The sequence below is a fragment of the Oryx dammah genome, unplaced genomic scaffold, assembly GCF_014754425.2.
Source record: "Oryx dammah isolate SB20612 unplaced genomic scaffold, SCBI_Odam_1.1 HiC_scaffold_25, whole genome shotgun sequence".
NCBI lineage: Eukaryota > Metazoa > Chordata > Mammalia > Artiodactyla > Bovidae > Oryx > Oryx dammah.
The window spans coordinates 93629056-93648558 of NW_024070209.1; the positions used below are offsets into that span (position 1 = coordinate 93629056).

The 19503-nt window shown below is 39.9% G+C and overlaps 1 protein-coding gene across 5 annotated transcripts in view; it reads right to left on the reverse strand.

Annotated features, from left to right (window-relative positions):
• Positions 1 to 19503, reverse strand: part of DENND1A (DENN domain containing 1A) — a 539914-nt gene that overhangs the window by 253993 nt on the left and 266418 nt on the right. For all 5 annotated transcript variants that reach the window (XM_040225092.1, XM_040225090.1, XM_040225093.1 and 2 more), the window contains exons 7-8: positions 10882 to 10962; positions 6764 to 6817 (exon numbers count right to left, since the gene is read on the reverse strand). In XM_040225092.1, the coding sequence (XP_040081026.1) occupies positions 6764 to 6817; positions 10882 to 10962 (135 nt within the window). The remainder of the gene's footprint in view (positions 1 to 6763; positions 6818 to 10881; positions 10963 to 19503) is intronic.

Here is a 19503-nt window from a genome sequence, read left to right on the forward strand (position 1 = left end):
CACAGGCCAGATAATTAAGACAGGTTTGTTTAATATTCTGAAAGAAGGTCTATATGATTATCCATTAATCAAAAGTAAACTTCAAAACCTAGCCACTAAAAAAATCCCTTATACAGCCAGTTTACAAAGTAATTATTAATACATATTTGTTTGTGATCTGTGACTTTTAAAAAAATGCAGGTCAACTGTTTAAAATTTATAAAAATTTATGCTCATTTAATTATTGCCCATATAAAATTTACTCCTACATGTGTTAGCTTGATAGACAGAAAAAACCCTGAAGAGCAATTACATAGTGATAGTTTTTCAGTGAAAAGGAAGAAAATATTTTTACACAGAAACTGAAGAAATAATGAGAATTAACTTCAACGGGGATCTGAAAATGGAAAGAATTAATTTTCTACATTTGCTTTTCATTAACATCTTGCAGACTCACTGGCCCAAAAGCCAAGTGAAAGGAACTATTATTTTTCCTTCTCCTGAGAGTGACTGCATTGCTCATTCATTTTATTATTTCATAAATGTACACTGAATATCTACTCTGTTCTAGGTACAGTGTTAATTATGGAGATTCAGTGCTGAAAAAATACTGACCCCTGTCCAATGGAAACAGAAATTAAACACATAGTCACACAATTAACTATATAATTTACACTTAGGATGAGTGATTTCTTAGGAAAGTACTGGGAGCCATGGAGTGGAGGGCCAGGACCCAGCAGCATCTTGGTGCTAGAATCAGACTGACCCAGATGTGACTGGCTGGGTGGCTAGGGGCAAGTTACTTTACACCTCTGGGCTTCATTTCCTCTTCAGAGTAGGGATAACAACCACACTGTAAGGTGGCTGTGAAGATGTCATGATATAACAAATATTAATAGTACCTGATCTGATCCATGGTGGGTGTTCAACCAGTACTACCTCCTTTGTCTCTCATGTTAATCCTTCCCTGAAATCGTCCAAAGAATAGGATTATCTGGTGACAGAATCAAGTTTCATACCCCAATCCCTTTACCCTTTTCCTGTTCTCTTAGTTCAGTATGTTCCTAAGAGGAGATAATCATACAGTATACACCACACCTTCCACATGACAGGCACGAGTGTCCTGGACTCCATTCCTTGTACCATTTCCAGTCAATGGTGGCTGCTAAGAGGCTTTCGTAGCCAAACATACACTCCATGAGAAGTGTTGATCTTCACAGCCAGGAATGTCAGCAAAAACCAAGAAATGACAAGCTCCAAGAAGTAATGCACCCTAGCCCTCCACCGCAACTCAAGAAAGGTTAAGGCTAGAATTAAAGGAGAGCCAAAGGATGAAAGGAAAGAAAGGATCATCAAAAGCAGTATCTCTGTTGCACCAGACATTGAACTTGGAACTTTACATCTAATACTTCATTTGTTCCTCCCATTTTGCTTTATTAGATGAGGAGCCTAGAGAATATAAGTATCTCAAGGTCCCCTGAGTGATAGAGCCCAGTGTCTGGCTGTCTTGAAAACTCATGTTCTTTCCACCAGCAGACTACATCATATTAACAACTCCTTCGTTATTGCTTGTTTCAATTTGCAATGCAGCAATTTAGTCATTTTAAATTAATCCTTGAAAAATCACCAAGAGAGTAAAATGCAAATTTCAACATGGCTAGAGCTCAATAGTGAGTCTATGTCAAAAATCACACAAATTGGTCCTATATAAGTTCAGATTCTCCTTAGAGGAAAAGCTTTCCTGCTTCATTTCATACTTGAAATAGGAAAAACCATTTCTTTCCCTTTTTCCTCGTAAATATCAAAAGTCAACCAAACGGAGGCAGGGGGGTATAATGGAAACAAAATGCTTTGGTTCCTTATAAACCTGGGTCACTACACCCCATTTGGAAGCAGACCTTGGGCTCTAACCTCAGGCCTGTGAGCCCTGGGTCCCCACATGTAAAATGAGGCTCACGTCTACCTCTCACAGAGTAGCTGTAAGGATTTAAATGGAACCATGTATGTTAGGAGGCTGGCAGATTGTTTTTATTATTCCTGCTTAGAAACAAACAAGGCCAGCCTTTTACTGGTTTGCAAAGGAGGATTTAGAGGACAATGGGTCATATGCAGGGAATTGGTTCATTAGTGGCAAAATCAGCAGAGGGAATGCAAATTTTTTTTTTAATGGTGGGGGCAGGGGAGGTGGCATACAGTGTGGAAAGGAATTAGAGGTGGGGCTAAGAAAAAGATGAAGTTTTTTTCCCTACACTATTTCTAGTCTCAGCAATTGTGGTTTTGAAAATTGAGAAATTACCAGGACTTTCAGGTACCTTACAGTTCTTAAGGAATTCGCAGTCCTTAAAATTAAAAAATTAAAAGATGAATTTAACTTAGGCAATGACTGCTATTATAACATTATTTATAATAGCAGGACATTAAAAACAATCTAAATGTCTATTAATACGGGAAGCATAGTTAAAACATGTGGGCATTTCCATGGATTTAACACATGTATTTGCTTTTGTCTCTCCTGATACCATGCAACTTTCAGCCCTCAGCCAGGAAAAGTCACAATGATATAATTTTGAAAGACATAAACCTCAAAGAACAGGAGAAAAGAGAGTAATGGAAGAGAGATGTCAAAATTTTTGGAAGCCAAATGTTATTAAAGAAATGGTTCTCAACCTGGGTCATTCACCCCCAGTGAACTTTTAGCAATGTCTGGAGACACTCTTAGTTGTCACAGCTGGGGATGGTGGTACCATCTTACAATGGATAGAGCCCAGGGATACTGTTGAACACCCTGCAACATATAAGACAACCCTAAACAACAAAGAATGATCTGGTCCAGGGTATCAAGAGTATCAATCAAGGTTGAGAAACTAGAGAAGACTGAGTTGGCAGCCCAGAAAAGGCTGGGACCAGGGCAGAGGGCAGCAGAAATCCAGCCCAACTCACATAACAGAACTCCAGAAAAGTTCAGGAACTGGAGACATCCAGCACCTCTAAAGGCTAAGGGAAGGGTGCCAATAAAAACAAGAGTATTCAATCCCAAGATTCTCCTCTCCCAGCTCACTCAGCTAATCAACTAGCCTTTTGGCACTCTTCCTGAGGAATAAATGTTTACTTTCTGGTAACCAGAAAGACTTGGGGACACTAGGTATAGCTGAGCACAGGGGATAAATAATTAAATAAAAATAGGAGGGGTGCTTAAAGTATACAGGCTAAATGTTCATATCCTATAAGGTCTCACCCAACTCAGCTTCCAGAACACCTGTAATAAAGCTTACACTATTGGCAAGAGAAAACTGACTGGTCCAAAAGGAAAGATTTTGATATGATCATTAATATCTAAATAATAGCCAATTTCAATGTCTTCTCCTCTGTGACCCAACTATTCCTTCAAGTAGATGAATATTTAATTTCTAGTATTATTTCACTGTAATAAAAGATGGTGGCCTGTGAAAATCTGAGTTTTCCTATTTTGAATCTTCAGTGCAATCTAGCACATAATCAATTTTTATAAACGTTCCAGGTCACATCCCCGGTTTTTGCTCTTCCTACAGGACTTTTCCCGTTTTAGGGGGGTTTCTTCACTGTCTATACCTTATTGACTGCTCAATAATCATCTTTAAATTGCAGGAATTCCTCAAATTTTCTAGTTCAGGATGGCTCCTTCTACCATTAAGTGGACATTTTTCTCCTTAATTTTATAGTTCTTTTGTCATTTCAATGGAATTTTGAGGGAGATAAAAGGTTAAATTATGGGCTCAAAGGGTAGCAAAGTATATGAGAATTCATTTTCTAGTATCAAAAAGATTAATGTTTGAATTCCAATTCTACCTCTTCTTGAAATATTATTCAGCCTTAAAAAAGAAGGAAATTCTGACATGCTACAGCATGAATGAGCCACAAATGCATTATGCTAAGTGAAATAAACCAAACACAAAAGGACAAATATGATACGATTCTCCTCAAATGAGGTGCCTGCTGCTGCTGCTGCTGCTAAGTTGCTTCATTCGTGTCCCACTCTGTGCAACCCCATAGACGGCAGCCCACCAGGCTCCGCCGTCCCTGGGATTCTCCAGGCAAGAACACTGGAGTGGGTTGCCATTTCCTTCTCCAATGCGTGAAAATGAAAAGTGAAAGTGAAGTCGCTCAGTCATGCCCGACTCTTAGTGACCCCAAGGACTGCAGCCCACCAGGCTCCTTCGTCCATGGGATTTTCCAGGCAAGAGTACTGGAGTGGGTTGCCATTACCTTCTCCGAAATGAGGTGCCTAGAGTAGTCAAATTCATACAGTCAGAATAGTGGTTGCCAGGTGATGGGAAGAGAGGGGAAATGAGTTGTTTAAGGAGTTGGTTTCAGCTGGGAAAGATGAAAAAATTCTGGAGATGGATGTTGGTGACACTCGCACAATAATGTAATGTGTTCACCAATGAAATTCTATATTTAAAAGAGGGTTAAAACAGTAAATTTTATGTTATGTATATTTTGCCACAACTTAAAAAAGTAATCGAGTGCCTTAGTGGTGGTGATTCTGTATTTAACTCTACATAGTACTATGCACAGTTCAAGTAAAATATCTTGAAATATGTCTTTAGACTAGCTATGTGATTCAGCTTGTTCAGGAGGCAAATATTACCCTCTGCTGTCTCAGACTCAAGTTCACTGCTAAGTTTTTAAGGGAGAGGGGTGGGGGTCCTTACATTTTTATCCACAAATCCTTTACTTTCTTAAGTGAATTTAAAAATGTAGTAGGAGCACAATTCTACTTGAGTATATCTACCCTAATAAAAAAAAGATCTTCATGACCAAGATAATCACGATGGTGTGATCACTCACCTAGAGCCAGACATCCTGGAATGTGAAGTCAAGTGGGCCTTAGAAAGCATCACTAGGAACAAAGCTAGTGGAGGTGATGGAATTCCAGTGGAGCTATTTCAAATCCTGAAAGATGATGCTGTGAAAGTGCTGCACTCAATATCCTAGCAAATTTGGAAAACACAGCAGTGTCCACAGGACTGGAAAAGGTCAGTTTTCATTCCAATCCCAAAGAAAGGCAATGCCAAAGGATGTTCACACTACCGCACAATTGCACTCATCTCACACGCTAGTAAAGTAATGCTCAAAATTCTCCAAGCCAGGCTTCAGCAGTACATAAACCGTGAGCTTTCAGATGTTCAAGCTGGTTTTAGAAAAGGCAGAGGAACCAGAGATCAAATTGCCAGCATCCGCTGGATCATGGAAAAAGCAAGAGAGTTCCAGAAAAACATCTATTTCTGCTTTATTGACTATGCCAAAGCCTTTGACTGTGTGGATTACAATAAACTGTGGAAAATTCTGAAAGAGATGGGAATCCCAGACCACCTGACCTGCCTCTTGAGATATCTGTATGCAGGTCAGGAAGCAACAGTTAGAACTGGACATGGAACAACAGACTGGTTCCAAATAGGAAAAGGAGTACATCAAGGCTGTATATTGTCACCCTGCTTATTTAACTTATACGCAGAGTACATCATGAGAAATGCTGGACTGGAAGAACACAAGCTGGAATCAAGATTGCCGGGAGAAATATCAATCACCTCAGATATGCAGATGACACCACCCTTAATGGCAGAAAGTGAAGAGGAACTAAAAAGCCTCTTGATGAAAGTGAAAGAGGAGAGTGAAAAAGTTGGCTTAAAGCTCAACTTTCAGAAAATGAAAATCATGGCATCCGGTCCCATCACTTCATGGGAAATAGATGGGGAAACAGTGGAAACAGTGTCAGACTTTATTTTTCTGGGCTCCAAAATCACTGCAGATGGTGACTGCAGCCATGAAATTAAAAGACGCTTACTCCTTGGAAGGAAAGTTATGACCAACCTAGATAGCATATTCAAAAGCAGAGATATTACTTTCCCAACAAAGATCCGTCTAATCAAGGCTATGGTTTTTCCAGTGGTCATGTATAGATGTGAAAGTTGTGAAGAAAGCTGAGCGCCGAAGAATTGATGCTTTTGAACTGTGGTGTTGGAGAAGACTCCTGAGAGTCCTTGGACTGCAAGGAGATCCAACCAGTTCATTCTAAAGGAGATCAGTCCTGGGTGTTCTTTGGAAGGAATGATGGTGAAGCTGAAACTCCAGTACTTTGGCCACCTCATGCAAAGAGTTGACTCATTGGAAAAGACTCTGATGCTGGGAGGGATTGGGGGCAGGAGGAGAGGGGGACAACAGAGGATGAGATGACTGGATGGCATCACCGACTCAGTGCACATGAGTTTGGGTGAACTTCGGGAGTTGGTGATGGACAGGGAGACCTGGCGTGCTGCGATTCATGGGGTCGCAAGGAGTCGGACACGACTGAGCGACTAAACTGAACTGACTCTAATAAAGAAATCTTCATACGAGAAGTTCTTTATATAATAGCATTTTATTTACAAGAAAAAGTAAAACCAACTCAATTCACAACAGCAAGGAAATAGCTAAGTAAACAACACAGCAAACTGAATATTATGCAGTCAAAAAAAATAATTATGAATGGCGAAATGCTTATATAGAGGTAATTCTAACTATGTAAATAATACATTCTAAAAAGACTACAATGAGACACCAATATGTTAATAGGTGAGTACTTTGCAAAGTATGAATAATGATTATTTCTTATCTTTATACTTCTATATTTTTCAAATATTCTCTATATGGTTTTGCTTTTCTAATGTATTATTTTTATAGTAGGAAAATATACCCCTTTATTTTCTTTCAAAATTAGTGAAAAATGAAGAATAAAAATTTAATTCACATCTGCCCAAGTACTTACATTCTCAGGGATGCTGGGAAGTTCTCTGGTATCAGGCACAGTAAAATAAGAATGCTGGAAAAGAAAGATAAAAGATATTTAGTCCTGCAAAATTATGCAACAAGCACATTATTCAGAAACCAGGTAAATGATATGAAGATAATTCCTCACTCAACTACAGAAACAAGCATTTCACTCATAGAGAATAGTCTAAGGAATATTTTCTTTGGATAATATTGGATTAGAGCCAGATACATTAAATCACTGTTTGGTAGATGGAGTTCTTTTCCATGAGAGAGGAACATCTTTGGGAAATACCAAAGAATAGTTCAAAGAAGTTAAAGGCTAATTTCTCATATGACATTTTCAGGCTACTGAACACATGAAAGCTGCAGACTTCATAATTTATTGTTCACTGAGGCATGTGGACTCCAGGGACCAAATATCACCAGGTTTACTCATGAATGGTCTTTACCAACCAAACCTACAATTTAATTTCAGCATCTGAGATTATACTCATCTATAAACTGTGGGCCAAATCTCTCCCAAAGGCCCAAGGGATGTTAAGGACAGCTCCAGAGAGGGACTGCTGCAGTGAGACACTGCAGATGGCTAACAGTGGAGACTGTCTCTCAACTATGCGTGCTCTCCAAGTAAGCCTCCTGACTTCAGTGCAAATTCCAGTGAAGGGAGCTGAATCAGTGGAGTTGAAACCCTGACCTGTTCAGAGAACTTTTAAGGAGACGTCTCCATGCATGTAACAAGCATGTGTCTCTGAGTTAAATGAAAATAGGATGAACTGATGACACCTCCTCTGTGCCACTAAAGACTCAGAGAACAATGGCAAGCAGGAATGGAAAGAGCTTGGTGCTGGCCAATTAAAGAAGGGATTGTGCAAAGGCCAGGAAAGGTCACATACAGAGAATGTCAGCTTAGCCATGGCCTAAGTTCAAACCTAGACCCCCAAGTGACATTTCAGGAAGTTCCCACCCCCCATTCTTGGATAACTACAAAATAAGTAAGTCTCTGGAAAAATGAGTTGCACAGGCTTCCTAAAATGAAAGGCTTCCAATAACAAAAAGGCCAACAATAACATTATAAGCTCTTTTTCTAATATTCGGCAGATATTTACGAACATCTGCTATATGGAAGGCTTTACCTTCCAAGGAAAAAGTACCACCAGATACTTTATAAACAGTATCTCTAATTTCCACAGGAAATTTTAAGAAATTATCTCCATATTACAAATAGGTAAATTAAGGCTTAGAGAAGTAAAGTGACTTAAGGTCATATAGCTAGTTGGTGACAGAACTAGGACTGAAACCAGGTTTGCATAACCAGAGCTATGTTCTTTCCATGATAACAGACTGTTACACCTGTGCTTTTTATGAGCAAATTATAGCTAAAGCTATTTGAATTAAATAAACTAAAAAGTAAAACGCAACAAATATTAAAAGATAACTTAAGAAAACACCCTTTGTAGCGCATTATTCCAAAATCTGTGTCTCTGTGCCAAAACATTATACATTAAGGATTACAACAGAGGGGAGAGAGGTAAACCTATGTCTGATCCATGTTGACATTTGGTAAAAACCAACATAATACAGAAACTATCCTTCAATTAAAAAAAATAATAATAAAAGCATTGCAGCAGAGATCATGTAGCATATTCGTTATGGGAAACTAATTAAATCAACTCAAGAACAAAGATTAAAATAGTAAAAGGAAAATACAAGGTTAAATTCAATGCCATAAGATACCAAATTTTATACCAAATGGCTAGAAAGCAGTCCACATGGTGATGAAGTCACTGAATAAGGATTAGCACAGTGAGGGATAAAGGACTGGAACTGCAGAGTCAGCCACTTAATAGTTATGTGATCGTAGGCAATTCCACTTAATAGCTCAGAAGCTATTTTTTCTTAACCTGTAAATGGGAACTGTTCAGAACAACTGTTCTGAAGAATAAATGTTTTATATGTGAAGTATCTAGCATTCCATCAACAGTATTTTAATAGAAAATTATCACCATTCTCAATTGTTAGTTTATATTCCAATTTTTCTCAATCACCTACAGCAGACACACAGAAACACTCTCTTGTGACTAAAGACAAAAAGTCCAAGACTGTCATTTTATCATCTTTTCAGGCTTTATAATCTAGATGAGACTAACTCTTCAGACATGAAACACACAGAGAGGAATTCCTTGTGAACAGGAAAAAAAGAAAATATCTGCCTTTACAAATGCAACAGATTGTAAATAGTGAGCCTATGCAATCCCCAAACCAAGTAGTCCCCAGGCTGTCCTTTGAGATTCTGTCTTGCTCCATCGCCCATGAAATGCTGGGACCAGAGGAGGTCAGAAACATTCCTAGAAACCACTGGCATGAAACAGCTGCACCTTCCAACAGTTCTTCCTGCCCCGGCAATGGCTTGTCCTTGAGGCCTGGCAGCCACTCAGGGGAAGGAGAGGCCCTTCCTCCCCAGCAGCTGGTGACCCAGCCCGGCTACTCCCCAGCTACCTGTCGGATGTCATTACAGACTGAAGCAGTGAGATCAAGCTGCTTAGGAAAAGGGACAGAGACAAAGGCAAGGTTGCTTAGCTCTGCAGCAAGGAGTGGGGCAGGTTTAAAGCTCATTTCTTCATCTTTTTCAGACATTCTTCCTTACACAATATTTCTTGGAAAAAGCTTCTTTCCCTCCTCTGCTCCATTGCAATGAGCAAAAGCCTCTAACAGTTCCTTCCTTCCTTTCTTTCTTTCAACATTCATGGCCTAGTGGGAAAAAACATAGGCTTGGGTTTAAAAGCCCCAGTCTCACTGATTAACCATACGACCTTGGATGGGCAAGTATCTTTTCCTCTCTAAGTCTTAATTATGAAATAAGAATGCCAATATCTATTTTTAGAGTTGTTTTAAACATTAGAGATATATACTTGGAATAAATTAGGAACTTGGTATATAGTAGATATATTATTAGTTATTGGCAGTAATACTGCTTTCAATGTGATCATCATAAAAAACCTTTCCATGTTCATTTTCTTTAAGAGGGCAAATACTGAGATAATTACCATTGACTATCAACACTGTACCTGCTTCTAGTTAAGCTGAAAGACAAAACTTTTTAAACATTCAGACCCTACAACATTGGGGGAAAACAGCCCCTGGATAATCAATAGCTGGCCAAAGAGCGTCCATCTGAGAATTCTGAAGAAGGCCGTCACTAGAGTTTGACCCAGAGAATTGCAATAACTAAAATATGAAAAAAAAAAACAAAAAACCAAAAATCCCAAAGCTTCTTATCCGACGGCTTATCTGATAGATGAGGAAATCGAGGCCCATGAGGTTAAAGGTTTTGATTAAGATCACTCAGGCCATTGGCAAAACTATGACTTGGGGATTGAAATCTCTCAATTTATAATTCAGAGGCTTTTCTACCCAGACCACATAGCATGTATGTAAGAGAGTTCAAGGAAACAATCTGGCCAGGAACTGTGCTAGGCAGTCTCCATTCCCATCCTCAAGAGAGGGTGTTCAGTCCAGTGGGGGAGACAGGAAAACAGCTTGTTCCAAAGTGTTGTGACTAAGTACTGCAAAGTGTAAAAGATGCTTGGGACAAAAAAAGAAAACCTTACCTAAGCCTTCGGGGGTGTGAGGGGAGGATTTCGCTGGAATAAAAATTTGAGTTGAGTTCTGAAGGATGAGTATGGGTTACCCTGGTAAACAGAGGAAAGGTGGTATTGAAGATTTGGGGAAGCAGGATGGGCTTCAGCAAAGGCATAGACACAGCAGTGTTGTGCGGGGTCATGGGGTAGAGGAGGCGAAGTGTGAGGCAGGGAGACCCAGAACAGGGGTTGAGGAGGCAAGGGTCGGCTGTCCCACTCCAAGCCCAGCACCTGCCATCCAGGAGATGCTAGTGATGGAATGACAGCTAGGAAGAGAGGAGCATGGGGGCATTTGGGAGCCCTCGCTCATGAAATCCTAGAGAAAGAAAGAAATACAACTCCCTGGCCTGTCTTGAGATCTCTAAGTATTTGGGGGTGGGGAAGGTACATATGACAGACAATCTCATTTGGCTCTTTCTTATTGTTAATAATGGAATGGTTTCTCAGTGATTGCTAATATTCTGCCTCCACTTACCACGCTGAGATGAACAGACACTCCTGGGTCAGGGATAGGAAGTTTGTACAGAGTTTCAAGAAGCTCATTCCACTGACTCTCCTGAAAGAAATAAAAGGCTTAAGTAACAAAGGCAAGACTGAGCCCTTAGTCAGAGACCTGCAGGGAGGTCTGGGCACACACTGAACTATGGGCCCTCATGACTGAGGGGGCTGGGGAGGTGCTGGCCCCACAACAGAAATAGGTTTGATATTCAAGTAGAGTTGGACAAAAGACAGCGCTTATGGCTCAATAAAAGAACCAAATAGATCCTCCCACACCAAGTTTGACATTTTCTACTCAGTGAGACACCTACCATGACCGCCTTTTATGGATCATATACCATAAGCTCTCAGCAAATCTATCCTCTCAACTCCATAGCAACAACTTTTAAATGCAAACAATCCCAGCTTACAGGGCGGGGGTGGTAGGGAGAAATAACGATGACACTATAGATCTTGTCTTTATCATCATTACCCTCAATTAATTTTATTGAGTGTTCACCAGATACACACAGCAGCCTCCAATTATGGAAAGTTAAAAATGAACTACTACAACAGCATGCAATAGAGGATGGTGGCTGTGCATTTTAATTAGTGAAATCGAGCCACAGGATAAAACATAAAGCAGTACAAATTATTCAATTGAAAACAGATTCACCTTTAAAATGCTCAAAAGAACATTGCTTACAGAATCATCCAAAAGCTATTTCTCCCACCCTGTGGAATTCTCTGTGCTGATAAAATAGTAATAAGCTTACATTTGTACCCATTTGGTAGCTGTTTTCAGCCTCACAACTACCTCACTTTACAGAAGGCTCCGAAGGGTAAAGCAACTTGACTCAAATCAGCCAGCTGGGAACTGCACAGCCAGAAGCTAACCACAGGTTTTCTGTGTTCAAACCCAGAGCCCTCTCTGCTGTTCACAGGTGTCTTTGTTAGTGAATTTAAAGGAGAGGAAAAAGAGGATAAGTCCAGATTTAAATCATGTTTTCAATCTGAATTCATAAATTACTCAAGTTTCTCAGAGGGTAGAAATGAACATGTGCAGGCACACAAGTTTAACTTTGCTCTGAAACAATCTTAAACTTACAGAAGAATTTTAGGACATTACAAAAAAACAAAACAAAACCTTCATTTTCCATTTGAGGGTGGATTACCAGTATTATGCCCTGTCATTCATAAACACCAAGGATATTCCCCTACATAACCACAATCAGGAAATTGACACTGAAACAACATCATCATCATCTAATCCTCAGATCCTACCAAACGTTGCCAGTTGTGCCAATAATGTCCTTGATAGCAAAATAATCCAGTTCAGGAACAAGTGCTGCCTTCAGTTGCTATGACTCTAGTTTCTATCAGTCAGGAACAGTTCCTACATTTGTAAGAACTTGACAGTGAGACCAATCACTTTGTAGAATAACACTCGCTTGTGTGATGCTTTCTACTAATTCAGATTTCAATTCATCCCATTTCTGCTGACGCTCACTTTAATCATTTGATTAATTCATCTGATGTCTCTACTGTAAGTTCAATCATTCTCCCTCTGTGTTGAGTAAGCATTTTTTGAAGCAATATTTTGTGTAAATCAATAGGCTTTTTAGTTCCTCTTCACTTTCTGCCATAAGGGTGGTGTCATCTGCATATCTGAAGTTATTGATATTTCTCCCAGCAATCTTGATTCCAGCTTGTGCTTCTTCCAGCCCAGCGTTTCTCATCATGTACTCTGCATATAAGTTAAATAAGCAGGGTGACAATATACAGCCTTGACGTACTCCTTTTCCTATTTGTAACCAGTCTGTTGTTCCATGTCCAGTTCTAACTGTTGCTTTCTGACCTCCATACAGGTTTCTCAAGAGACAGGTCAGGTGGTCTGGTATTCCTATCTCTCTCAGAATTTTCCAGTTTGTTGTGATCCACATAGTCAAAGGCTCTGGCATAGTTAATAAAGCAGAAATCGATATTTTTCTGGAACTCTCTTGCTTTTTCAATGATCCAGTGGATGTTGGCAATTTGATCTCTGGTTCCTCTGTCTTTTCTAAAACCAGCTTGAACATCTTTCATGGTTCACATATTGCTGAAGCCTGGCTTGGAGAATTTTGAGCATTACTTTACTTTACTAGTGTGTGCAGTCCATGGAGTCGCTAAGAGTCGGGCATGACTGAGCGACTTCACTTTCACTTTTCACTTTAACGCATTGGAGAAGGAAATGGCAACCCACTCCAGTGTTCTTGCCTGGAGAATCACAGGTGATGGGGTCGCACAGAGTTGGACATGATTGGAGTAACTTAGCAGCAGCAGCAGCAGCAGCAGAGATGAGTGCAATTGGGCGGTAGTTTGAGCATTCTTGGCATTGCCTTTCTTTGGGACTGGAATGAAAACTGACCTTTTCCAGTCCTGTGGCCACTGCTGAGTTTTTCAAATTTGCTGGGATATTGAGTGCAGCACTTTCACAGCATCATCTTTTAGGATCTGAAATAGCTCCACTGGAATTCCATCACCTCCACTAGCTTTGTTCATAGTGATGCTTTCTATGGCCCACTTGACTTCACATTTCAGGATGTCTGGCTCTAGGTGAGTGATCACACCATCGTGAAAGTGAAAAAGGAGAGTGAAAAAGTTAGCTTAAAGCTCAACATTCAGAAAATGAAGATTATGGCATCTGGTCCCATCACTTCACGGGAAATAGATAGGGAAACAGTGGAAACAGTGTCAGACTTTATTTTTGGGGGCTCCAAAATCACTGCAGATAGTGATTGCAGCCATCAAATTAAAAGATGCTTACTCCTTGGAAGGAAAGTTCTGACCAACCTAGACAGCATATTAAAAAGCAGAGACATTTCTTTGCCAACAAAGGTCCGTCTAGTCAAGGCTATGGTTTTTCCAGTGGTCATGTATGGATGTGAGAGTTGGACTGTGACGAAAGCTGAGCGCCAAAGAATTAATGCTTTGAACTGTGGTGTTGGAGAAGACTCTTGAGAGTTCCTTGGACTGCAAGGAGATCCAACCAGTCCATCCTAAAGGAGATCAGTCCTGGGTGTTCATTGGAAGGACTGATGCTGAGGCTGAAACTCCAATACTTTGGCCACCTCATGCGAAGAGTTGACTCACCGGAAAAGACCCTGATGCTGGGAAGGATTGGGGGCAGGAGGAGAAGGGGACAACAGAGGATGAGAAGGCTGAATGGCATCACCAACTCGATGGACATGAGTTTGGGTGAACTCCGGGAGTTGGTGATGGACAGGGAGGCCTGGCGTGCTGCGGTTCATGGGGTCACAAAGAGTCGGACACAACTGAGCGACTGAACTGAACTGACTTTGTGTAAATAACACATTTCACTTTTAATTTATCTATTTACTTTTTTATATTAGTATGCACACATGGTCTCCTGTTTTATTCAATGGGTTATAATCCTTTGGTGTCATTTGTTCTGATGCTCAAATTGTCCCAGATATGACCAGTGGAAATCCTTTGCTCCTTCAAACTCACTTTCGTGTCTTTCTGGCATTTTTACATCATTTTTTAAGATTTTAATTTCTGATAATTTTTTGCTTTATTACTGCTTGAAACAAAGTAGTGGCTCAAACATCATGAACAATTAAATAAGGAAGCAGGACTGTAGAGTAGAGAAGAGAAATAATTTCCACAAAGCAAGGGGGAAAAAAAGAACTTTATTCAGTGAGATCTCTATGACCCACATGATTAGCAAATTTTGAACTGCAATTTCACTCTATGTCTTTAACCAATTATTCTTCTGGCTCAGCTTTATTTATTTACTTTTGGGCAATAGTATACAAAGCTTTTTATTTGTATGTTTAAATTAATTTTTATTGGAGTATAGTTGCTTTACAATGTTGGGTTAGTTAGCAAATGAATTCGTTATATATATACACATATATCCCCTATTTTTTGATTTTCCTTCCCATTTAGGTCATCACACAGAGCACTGAGTATAGTTCCCTGTGCTATATAGTAAGTTCTCATTAGTTATGTACCTTTTGCATAGTAGTGTATATTTATCAATCCCAATCACCTAATTCATCTCACCCTCTCTTCCCTGCATTGGTATCCATGTTTGTTCTCTACAACTGTGTCTCTATTTCTGCTTTACAAATAAGTTCATCTGTACCATTTTTCTAGATTTCACATATAAGCAATATTACATATTTGTTTTTCTGACTTATTTCACTCTGTATGAAATAAGTCTCTAGATCCATTCATGTCTCTGCAAATGACACAATTTCACTCCTTTTTGTGGCTGAGCAATATTCCACTGTTTACATGAATGACATCTTCATCTATACCTCTGCTGATGGACATTTGGGTTGTTTTGATGTCCTGGCTATTTTAAATAGTGCTGCAATGAACATTGGGGTGCATGTATCTTTTCAAGTATAGCTTCCTCTGGGTATATGCCCAAGAATGGAATTGCTGGGTCATATGGTAGTTCTATTTTTAGTATTTTAATAAAACTCCATACTGTTCTCCATGGGTTTCCCACGTGGCACTGGTGGTAAAGAATCCACCTGCCAATGCAGAAGCTGCAAGAGGCATGGGTTCAATCCCTGGGTCAGGACTATCCCCTGGAGCAGGAAATGGCAACCGGCTCCAGCATTCTTGCCTAGAAAATTCCATAGACAGAAGCACCACCACAGTCCATGGGGCCGCAGAGTTGAATGCGACTGCGCACATACTGCTCTCCATGTGGCTATACCAACTCACATTCTCAACAACAGTGTAGGAGAATTTCCTTTTCTGCACAATCTCTCCAGCATCTATTGCTTGCAGATTTTTTAAAAAAATATTTCATTTATTCAGCTGTACTGGGTCTTAGTTGCAGCAAGCAGGATCTAGTTCCCTGACTAGGGATCAAACCCAGGTCCCCTGCACTGGGAACAAGGAGTCTTAGCCACTGGACCACCAGGGAAATCCCTGTAGATTTTCACATGATGGTTATTCTGACCAGTATGAGGTGATACCTCATTGGCATTCATTTGATTTGATTGGCATTCGTTTTTCAAATAATTAGTGATGCTGAGCATCTTCTCACGTGTTTGCTGGCCATCTTAATGTCTTCTTTGGAGAAATGTCTATTTAGGTCTTCAGCCTATTTTTTCTTCTATTGGGTTGTTTGGTTTTTTAATACTTAGCTGCATAAACTGTTTGTATATTTTGAAGATAAATTCCTTATCAGCTGCTTTATTTGCAAATATTTCCCCCCATTCTGAGGGTGGTCTTTTCATCTTGGTTATGATTTCCTTTGCTGTGCAAAAGCTTTTAAGTTTAAGTCCCATTTGTTTATTTTTATTTTCATTTACATTATTCTAGGAGGTTGCCTGGAAAATCCCATGGACAGAGGAGCCTGGTGGGCTGCAGTCCATGTGGTCTCGAAGAGTCGGACACGACTGAGTGACTTCACTTTCACTTTTCACTTTCATGCATTGGAGAAGGAAATGGCAACCCACTCCAGTGTTCTTGCCTGGAGAATCCCAGGGACGGGGGAGCCTGCTGGGCTGCTGTCTATGGACTCGCATAGAGTCGGACACGACTGAAGCGACTTAGCAGCAGCAGAAGCAGCAGCAGCAGGAGGTGGATCAAAAAAAGATCTTGCTGTGATTTATGTCAAAGAGTGCCGAAGAGTGCCCTGCCTATGTTTTTCTCTGAGAGTGTCCAGCATTATATTTAGGTCTTTAATCCATTTTGAGTTTATTTTTGTGTATGGTGTTAGGCAGTGTTCTAACACATTCTTTAACACGCAGCTGTCCAGTTTTCCCAGTACCACTTATTCGAAAGACTGTCTTTTACCCCCTGTATATTCTTGCCCCAATGTCATAGACTAGGTGACCACAGGAGTGTGGGTTTACCTCTGAGCTTTCTATCCTGCTCCATTGATCTACAATTCTGCTTTTGTTCCAGTATCATGCTGCCTTGATTACTGTAGCTTTGTAGTAAGGTCTGAAGTCAGGGAGCCTGATTCCTCCAGCTCCATTTTTCTTTCTCAAGATTGTTTTGGCTATTTGGGGTCTCTTTTGTTTCCAGACAAATTGTAAAAAATTTTGTTCTTATTCTGTGAAAAATGCCACTGGTCATTTGATAGGGATTGCACTGAATCTATAGATTGCTTTGGGTAGAAAAGTCTTTTTCATAATATTGAGTCTTCCAATCCAAGAACATGGTATATCTCTTCATTTGTGTCATCTTTGAATTCTTTCATCAGTGTCTTAAGTTTTCTAAGTACAGTCTTTTGCCTCCTTAGGTGGGTTTATTCCTAGGTGGTTTATTCTTTTTGTTGCAATGGTAAATGGGGTTGTCGCCTTAATTTCTCTTTCTGATCTTGTCAGTGTATAGGATGCAAGAGATTTCTGTGTATTAATTTTGTATCCTGCAACTTTACCAAATTAATTGATTAGCTCTGGCACCCCACTCCAGTACTCTTGCCTGGAAAATCCCATGGACAGAGGAGCCTGGTAGGCTGCAGTCCATGGGGTCGCCAAGAGTTGGACACAACTGAGTGACTTCACTTTCACTTCACTTTCACGCATTGGAGAAGGAAACGGCAACCCACTCCCATGTTCTTGCCTAGAGAATCCCAGGGATGGGGAAGCCTGGTGGGCTGCCGTCTATGGGGTTGCACAGAGTCAGAAACGACTGAAGCGACTTAGCAGCAGCAGCAGCAGCAGCAGCAGCAGTTTTCTGGTGGCATCTTTAAGATTCTCTATGTATAGTATTATGTCATCTGCAAACAGTGACAGTTTTACTACTTCTTTTCCAGTTGGGTTCCTTTTTAAGATTACTTTTTCTTCTCTGATTGCCATGGTAGGACTTCCAAAACTGTGTTGAATAAGAGTGTCGAGAGTGGATATCCTTGTCTTGTTCCTGATCTTAAGAAGAAATGCTTTCAGCTTTTCCCCACTGAGAATGATGGTTGCTGTGGGTTTGTCTTATATGGCCTTTAAGGTAGGTTCCATTTATGCCCTCTTTCTGGAGAGTTTTTATCATAAATGTGTGCTGAATCTTATAAAAAGCTTTTTCTGCATCTACTGAGATGGTCCTATGGTTTTAATTTCAGTCTGTTATTACGGTGCATCACTTAACGGACTTGCATGTATTGGAGAATTCTTGCATCTCTGGGATCAATCCCATTTGATCATGATGCATTGGCGGTTTGCTAATATTTTGTGGAGGATTTTTGCATCTATGTTTCTTGGTGATATTGGCCTATAAGTTTCTTTTTTTGTCTGGTTTTGGTATCAGGGTGATTGATGGTGGCCTTGTAGAGTAAGCTTGGGAGTGTCCCTCCTTCTGTAATTTTCTGGAAGAGTTAGAGAAGTTATTAGCTCTTCTCTAAATGTTTGATAGGATTTACCTGTGGAGCCATCAGGTCCTGGACTTCTGTTTGTTGGAAGATTTTTAATCACAGTTTCAATTTCATTACTTGTGATTAGACTATTCATATTTTCTATTTCTTCCTGATTTAGTCTTGGAAGCTTTGTCCCTTTCTTCCAGGTAGTCCATTTTATTGGCATATAGTTGCTTGTACTAGTCTCTTATGATCCTTTGTATTTCTGCAGTTCAATTGTAATTTCTTTTTCATTTCTAGTTTTACTGATTTGAGTCCTTTGCCTTTTATTCTTGATGAGTCTGGCTAAAGGTTTATTAATTTTATTTATCTTCTCAAAGAAATAGTGTTTAGTTTCACTGATTGTTGCTATCGTTTTCTTCTTTTCCATTTCATTTATTTCTGCCCTGATCTTTATGATTTCTTCCCTTCTATTAACTTTGAGGGCTTTTTGTTGTTCTTTTTCCAGCTGCTTTAGGTGTAACCTTAGGTTATTCAAGACTTTTCTTGTTTTTTTTTTGTTTTGGTGGAACTGTGCTACTATATACTTCCCTCTTTTGCTGCATCCCATAGGTTTTGGGTAGTGTTTTCATTACCATTTGTTTCTAAGTCTTAAAGAATTTCCTCTTTGATTTCTTCAGTGATCCATTGGTTATTTAGTAGCATATTGTTTAGCCTCCATGTGTTTGTGTTTTTCACAGCTTTTTTTTTCCTATGCAAGTGTGACAGTCACTCAGTCATGTCTAACTTTCCGACCCCATGGACTCTACAGTCCGTGGAATTCTCCAGGTCAGCATACTGGAGTGGGTAGCCATTCCCTTCTCCAGGAGATCTTCCCAACTCAGGGATCAAACCCAAGTCTCCCATATTGCAGGCCGATTCTTTACCAGCTGAGCCACAAGGGAAGCCCTAAACCTGATTGCTGATCTCACAGGGTTGTGGTCATGCTTGATACGATTTCAATTTTCTTAAATTTATTGAGGCTTAATTTTTTTCCAAGGCTTAGTTTGTGACCTAAGATGTTATCTATCCTGGGGAATGTTCTGTGCGCACTTGAGAAGAAACTATATTCTGCAGCTTTTGGATGGAATGTCTATAAATATCAATTAAGTTAATCTGGCCTAATGTATCATTAAAAGCTTCTGCTTCCATATTAATTTTCTGTCTGGATGATTTGTCCATTGCTGTAGGTAAGGTGTTAAAGTCCACCATTGTTATTGTTACAGTCAATTTCCCCTTTTACGTCTGTGAGTGTTTGTC